This window comes from Oryzias melastigma, linkage group LG21, assembly GCF_002922805.2.
Source record: "Oryzias melastigma strain HK-1 linkage group LG21, ASM292280v2, whole genome shotgun sequence".
NCBI classification, from domain to species: domain Eukaryota; kingdom Metazoa; phylum Chordata; class Actinopteri; order Beloniformes; family Adrianichthyidae; genus Oryzias; species Oryzias melastigma.
In genome coordinates this window covers 937,620-944,997 of record NC_050532.1, presented here as the reverse complement: position 1 = coordinate 944,997, position 7,378 = coordinate 937,620, and the positions used below count along the sequence as shown (strand labels likewise).

General features: G+C 41.2%; 1 protein-coding gene across 1 annotated transcript in view; it reads left to right on the top strand.

The window, feature by feature from the left end:
• The first annotated feature begins 1,933 nt into the window (after nucleotides 1-1,933).
• The window catches only part of pde1a (phosphodiesterase 1A, calmodulin-dependent), a 57,096-nt gene continuing 51,651 nt past the window's right edge, over nucleotides 1,934-7,378 (top strand). The window contains exon 1 of the mRNA XM_024286566.2: nucleotides 1,934-3,124. Within this exon, the coding sequence (XP_024142334.1) occupies nucleotides 2,604-3,124 (521 nt within the window). The 5' untranslated portion in view covers nucleotides 1,934-2,603. The remainder of the gene's footprint in view (nucleotides 3,125-7,378) is intronic.

The following is a 7,378-nucleotide window of genomic DNA, read 5'->3' as shown; positions in this document are numbered from 1 at the left end:
TGGACAGAAGTGATCTTTCATTTGAATAAATAAGATGGAAGAAGAATGTGGATCTGACGGCTGTAATACAGAGCAGAGCAACCGCAGTGGTGGGCGGAGCAAAACGGAGATTTCGGCTATTTGAAATCCAACAACAAGGAAACCGATCATTATTTCAGTTTGGGATGGGGACCAAGGTGAATTTTTTACAACAAGCTTCACTGTTGTCTAAAAATTGTGGAAACTTCACGGTTTGCCACAAAAGTCCCGCCCACCACTGTTATGATAGGCGAGCAGTTCAGAACGGACCGAGACGCCTCCACCTGAGAGCAGATTCCAGCCGAGCAGAACACCTGAAATCCAGCTGGATCAAACGACTCCCAAAAACCTCTTTATTATTTTTCACAAACACAATATGGAAAATGTATGAGAAAAAAGAAGAAGCTGCAAAAAAATAAAATAAAATGAATTCCAAGAAAAAAGTCAAATGGACAGCAGTGCTCTTGGGAAAGAAATTCTTATTTTTTGAGCTGCCCGATATCTGCAGCCACACAGGCAGACTGAAGCCACAAAGAGTTCTGGGATGTTCCTCTAACAGAAACGTTTTATGTGACCCAAAGAAATCTGTGACTTTCGACTGGGTTCTTTTTTTTTTTGCATTTTTATTCAAAAACATGATGATTAGTTTAATGACAAATTTTATTCTTGTTGTTTTTATAAAATTACACCTAAAACCTTCGGTCCATGTTGTAAAAACAGTTTGTTAAATATTTTTTTTCCAGAGCAAAATGAATCACATTTTTCCAGATGACATTTTCTGTTTGTGGATGATTTTATGTCAAGTATATAATACAACATAAAAAGACAAAATAAAGTTAGTGTCAAACAGGTGCAGTTTGCTGATTAAAATGATACCAAATAAGCAATCAGGTGGTCTTTCAAATTAAAAATACAGAGGTGAATTCAAAATTAGGCCCTAGGTTTTAAAGGGCTAAAAATAAATGTTCTAAAGGTACAATATTTTGTGTGATTTCATATTATGATAATAATAACTGGTTGGCAAATACTGTAAAAAAATAATTACCGGTAATCACAATATTTTTTTTCCAGGTTTGCAATGATTTTTTTTCTTTTTTTTTATTGATTCCCGGTTCTAATTAAAAGATCATTGGAGTGGGACTTTAGGGATTACTTTGAAATACTTTTAAGAATGTCACAGTGCTAAGCCTCTAATCCACTTATTCAATGCGGTTTAATGAAAAGGTTAAATGTTTGTGTTCCAAAATCTCGCAAACTGATTTTTTTACATCTCAAAGTGTCTTTTCACAGTGAGAAGGAAGGATGTAATGATTCTTTGTGAACGATTCAAACTCGTCAACATCTTCGTTGTTGCAGAAAATGTCGGTTTGTCTCAGATTGTGCCTAAATTTACAAAAATGCAGAGTAGATTACATTTCTTCATGCAGGCTTGCTGTGTGTGCACATAGAAGACTGGCTGTGTTTCAACTGCACCCTCCTCCTGGGAAATTTCTGCAGCTCCTTCAGATTTGAAAGTTTCACACAAGTCTGTCCCTCCAGGATTTCATGATGTTGAGATCTCAGCGATTAACTCAAATTCAAGCAAACCTTAGATTTATTGTTGTGCACCCTGTAACGTTACATTTCCATCGCAACTTTATTGCAACTTTGACCAATCTACACTGAAACAGTCACTGGTGACGACCAGAGGTGAAAGTCAATTTTTGGTTACTAGGCTTTGCTTCAGGCTGATTTCTGTCTGTAATGAACAGGACCCCCACAAGAGGGCGCCACCATCATTCCTCACTGTGCTTGCTTGCCACTTGACTGGAGAAGATTTGTGGCTCTCGTTTTCAGGAACATTACATCATCATTGTGTAAACCCACCCACATGCACATGGACACACACAGCAGAAGCGCACACATACCTCAGCACTGCACACACACACACACTCATCTGCACTCTCCAGCTCAGTCAGGGAGGGAGAGCAGATCTGAAATGGCCATCTATTGTTTGCATCTAATGGGAGCACAAAGTTACGGGCATGTGAGGCTGGGAGGTGGTGAGGTGAGCAGGAGGGGAAAGAGGAGGTCTGCTGGCTGCAGGATTCCATCACTCTTGGCAACCGTTGTGGAGTTACCACGGAAACACTGTGCCATGTTGTCTGCCTCTCTTTTGTCTTCCTCCATCCCTCTGCATTTTTCCTCTCACTCTCTTTCTCACTCCATCTCGTCTTAATCGCTGGTCGACCTCCTCCTGGCGTTGCCACGGCGATGCTCTGGGTCCGCCGCAGACCCGTTCGAACACAGAACAGAGCTGCGCGCTGATGAAGGAAGTCATCAGCTGAGCTCCTCGTTCTTTCGCCGCTCCCCCTGTCACATCCGATGACCTTTCACCCCTACACTTTTCTTGCCGTTTGAAGAGCATCGATTGGCCCGGCAAGTCAGCTGACATCACATAAAGTTGGATGAAGTTGGAGGGAGTGAGGCACTCTCTGCTGCAATCAGAGTTGATGTTTTCATGACTCGGTTGCTCTGAGTGGCGTCCCAGCGCTTCACAGAGACCAAACAGAGCTCTGTGAACACTTCCACAAACCCTCACCAGGATGAATGAGGAGGCGGAGGAGGCGCAGATGCCTGAGAGGATGCTGGAAGCTGAGGAGGAGACGCAGTTTGAAAGCTTTGCACAAACTGAGGAAAATCCAGAGCTGAAAACAGAGGAGCCGGAGGAAGCGATGGAAACTGAAGAGGCTCAAGAAGAAGAAAAGGTGCAGCAAAGTGAGGAGCTGGAGGAGGCGCAGAGTAATGAAGAACTGCAGGAGGATGAGGAGGTGCAGAGTGAAGAGGCAACAGTGACAGGGGAGCAGGAGGCTGAACGGGAGCTGAATCAGGAGGACCCACAGACTGCAAACTTGGAGAAAAGAGAGGGGGTACAGGAACCCCAGGAGGCTGAGGAGGAGGAGCAGGAGGAGGTGCGGGGTGACGAGATGTTACGGTCTGAGAAACAGCTGTGTGAAAGGCAGCAGCTGCAGGAAGAGGAAGTGCAGCAGACTGAGGAGCAGCAGGACTTTGCAGACACTCTGGAGCCAAATCACAACAACCAGGTCCTGATCCGGCTGAGAGGAATGTGAGTAAACACAGCGGGGCGCCGGCGTGATGTGAGGATGATGAGGATGAGGATGCAGGTGCACTGTTGAAAACTGGTGGTGATGTTGTGAGGACTGATGAGTCAGTCAGCGTGGCCACCTGGTCTCCATGGTGAAGCTGGTATGGAGCGAGCATGGAGGCAAAACAAATGACAGAAAATTAGCGCTGAGCGGGTGGGTGTGCGAGGTTACTGAACAGAGGAAGAGAGCGAGCGAGCACGCGTGTGTTTGTTTGTGCTGAGACTTGCGTGACTGAAATTTTCACAGCGGCAGAATCTTAGCGGGGGAGCGGGGGCAGACATCTGCCTGCATCCGCAGCTCCGGCAGCAGATGTTGAAGGGAAAAAACATGCCTTTTCTGTGCCTCACTGTTGTCGTGGCAACGGCAGAGCGTTGCGATGCAGCAAACTCTGTTAAGGTGGACGGATCAGCTGTGAGACGAAGAGGAGGCGGCGATGAAGGCGGAGCACACGCGTGCAGAATGATCATCAGTGTGCAAACCCGAAGCCCCGAACGTTCTCATGGTTCCACCACAGAGCGATGCTCAGTGGTTTGTGGTTCCACACCTGATTTGATACAATGCACTGGAATTTATGCAGCACATCTTCCCATTCTCATTTCCCACGTCAGATTTTCAGAACACTTGGGGTGCCAGGATTTATCACTACTAGCAAAATACAAAACAGTATTACTCATTTCTTTTGATGAGCTCCCTGGCCAGAGGTGGTGACCAAACTACGGCTCGGGGGCCATATCCGGCCCCTCAAACTATTTACTCCCCAAACTGGAATAAACAATTTTGATGACCCGTATCAATGTTTTATTCTCCCTGTAGTTCTGGCGTCTCCCCACAGATGGCGCACTAAAAATAATTTCACCTTTTTAAGGAGGAGAAAGTTATTCTGCATTCATGTAGCGTTTGAGGATTTGTTGTTTTTCGGATTTTTACATGTGATTTCCAAATAGGACAGTCATTTTTTTCGATTATATATTTTTTTTCGATGTGAAGTTTTGAAATCAAAACTCCAAAATGTTCTGTTTTAAAGTAATTTTCCATCAAGATAAAGGCTGTTTTTTGTCCAGGTCTCGTATTATATCTTTATTTTACGAGGTGAATCACCCAATCGCTACCGGTCCATGAGACACTTGGCACCTCAAAGGACCTAAAAAGAAAATTCGACATACGTTTTTTTCCATTTCATTTATAGTTTTATTTTGAAAAACTACTGCATTCTCCTATTGACTGTTTATGAGAACTGGACTGGGCGAGTGTGACGTCACTTCCAGCTCCAATAAAATGAATCCAGTCGTCATTTTTGCACGACACAGTTGGCGGCATGTTGGAGCCAGACAACGTCAGCTAATCTCTAACTATTAAAAAAATATAAAATGCGGGACTATTTAGTGCCCTAGATTTTAAAAGCAATTCAGACACCATGCTCTCTACTTTTCATTTGTTTTCTTAAACGCCGGATCTGACGCCTCCGATTTCACGAAGAGAGAATTTAATCAATATGAACATTTTACAACATTTATTTATGACTCCACTGTGTTGTGAAGATGAAAATGTCGATTGTGTGTTAAAAAATTACATTTTAACATGTTTTTTTTTTTTTTTTTGCAAAAGTTGTTTGACTGCAATGCATTGTGGTCTATATTCGCTAATCTAGTGAGCATCGATGCATGCTAGTTTTTCAAAAAGACTTGTGGAAAATTTTAAGTGCACTCGAGTTTGGAAATTGGGACACAGCTTTTGTCAACCACTCTCAGCAGCAGGAGTGAGCGTGTTGGAAGGCCACGCCTCTTCCGCTGACAGCGTAATCGGGAGAATCTGTCACTCAAACATTTTGAACGTTGGATGTGGGGGCCAGAGGGCATCACATGCTTTTACTGAGGCGTCTGATTGGTCAGTTCATAACTTGCTCTACAGGAAAAATATCATTTAAAGAATATCAGGATTAGCAAGAATATCTTAAAAAATTAAATCAATCAAAAACCAGAAGTTTTTACTCCAAATGTAGATTTATTGTTGTGACAGTTGTTCATACATACCCTAATTCAATTAAATTAATTTGATTTATATAGTCCAATATCAAAGATAAAATTATCCTCATTGGGCTTCATGCTGGTAATTTTACAGATGCAAAAAAATAGTCATAAAATATAAACAATAGCTAAAAAATAAAAAGATTAAATGAAACTGGTTATCCCTGCCCTTAGACCCTCCTTCCCAGTGAGGAAAAACTCCTAAAAAACCAGAATCAGGAAAAAAGGAGAAACCTAGATAATAGATTAAAATAAATCATAATAGATAACATTCAGCAACTGGCTGCCTAATGTTTCGTAGATGTTGCTAATAAAGTCGCTCATATGGAAGATTCACATTTATTATAGTATTTAGTAAATACCAGTTTTAGTCACTTTTTTTTCCATCGCATGTTAAAAGTTGAATGAGGCTCAAACTGGTGTTTGATTTTTTAGCGTCCACTTTGACAGTAATGGGTTAAGGGAAAATCCATATCACATTTTATTGGTTCTAAATCAAAATCTACTTTGCTGATAAATTCTAAAGCAGCTGCAGATATTTTACAGAGGATGAAGATAAACTTCACCCTTCAGCTTCGTACAGGCTGGTCGGGAAACATATTGTCTGACATTAAACCGTGACTGTAAAAAGGTCAGGGACCTATTGTATGTTCTGCATGGTTTGACTCCGCGGCTCCTGCAGTGCTGGTTCTGGATGGGTTTGGTAATGAACTGACTGATTGCATTGGCTTTTCCATGTACGGGTTCTGGAATCTGATCAACACTTTAAACCTCCTTCTGCTGAGGTTGAGGCTGCTGCTGATACAAGTCTGGATTTCTTTAGAGACGTTACTATGACTGTGCATAGTGGGACTTCACCCCATTTATCCTTTCTCTTTCTACCCCTCTTGAATTTATACTTCCACCGGAAAAAGACCTCTCCAAAATGTTCATTATAAACACAGTGACTCATAAAAGCGTCTGCATGCAGGCCACAATACGAGCACAGCACAATAACAGCTATTTAATTATCAGATGTTTCAGCCGCAGGGACTCTGGAAATCCGTCTGGGTTGTTGGGATGCAGAGTAAAGCTCCAGTCTTTTATTCACACAGATGCACCACAGCATCTTATTTAGAGAGTTAATATTTGGTGTTACTGTTGCTGAGAACAGGAGCAGTTAAAAAAAATTACACAGTTTTATCTAAGACTTTGTCATTGCATAAAACTTTAAAAGAGACAATATCAGAATGTTTTATTGTCTTAAAACAATGCAAATACAACTTACCAGATTCACAGAATCTGATATCCTGAGTGTCCACACTATTAGACACACTTGCTCAGTATGAAATAGTATAAAAGATCTACAAAAAGACAGCCGTCTGAAGGTTTAGCCTTTAATTGAAGACCCACTCCAAAGAAAATTGTGTTTTTAACATGTCCTTGTAGCATTTTTCTTGTGATGGAGGACACAGAAAATAATTTAAGTTGTGTTTCTGAGTATTTCTGAGTAGTTAAAATTTTGATGGATCAGAAATGATGCAGCCACTGCTGCGCGATAGGTCAGGGGTCCCCAAACCTTTTCTTGTGAGGGCCACATAACTGTTTTCTTCTCTGATGTGGGGGTGGGGTCGGTTTGTAGGCTGACAGAAAAAGTGTAACAATCACAGCCTAAACGTAAAGATTTAGGGTTTTCCAGAAAGACTCACATAGCCAAATTTTAAATAATTAATTTCATGGAAAAAAATAAACTAGGTATATAGCATTACCTTCAATAATGCTAGTGTGAATGCTGTGAGCTGAATGTGGCCTCTGAAGATGCTGAAATTGATAACTAAAATTGCTGAAGCTAATAGCTGAAAATGCAGAAGTTGATAGCTGAAATGGAAGAAGCTAATATCTGAAACAGCTGAAGCTGATAGCAAGCTAAAATATTAACAAAATGCCAAGTTAGCATAAAAAACTGAAAAAAAATCCAAATCAGCCAAAACAGAGAGCATGTCGCTGAGTTAAGAGCTAAATCTCAAATTAGCCAAAAAAACGGATAAAATGTCTACTTTAGCCAAAACAGCTGCCATAAAGCTAAAATATTAGCTAAACTCCAATTTAGCTTAAACGAATGAAAAAAAGCCTAAATTAGCCAAAACAACTAGCATGTAGTTGAAATTCCAAGTTAGCCTAAAAAAACTGTTGGAATGTATAATTTAGCCA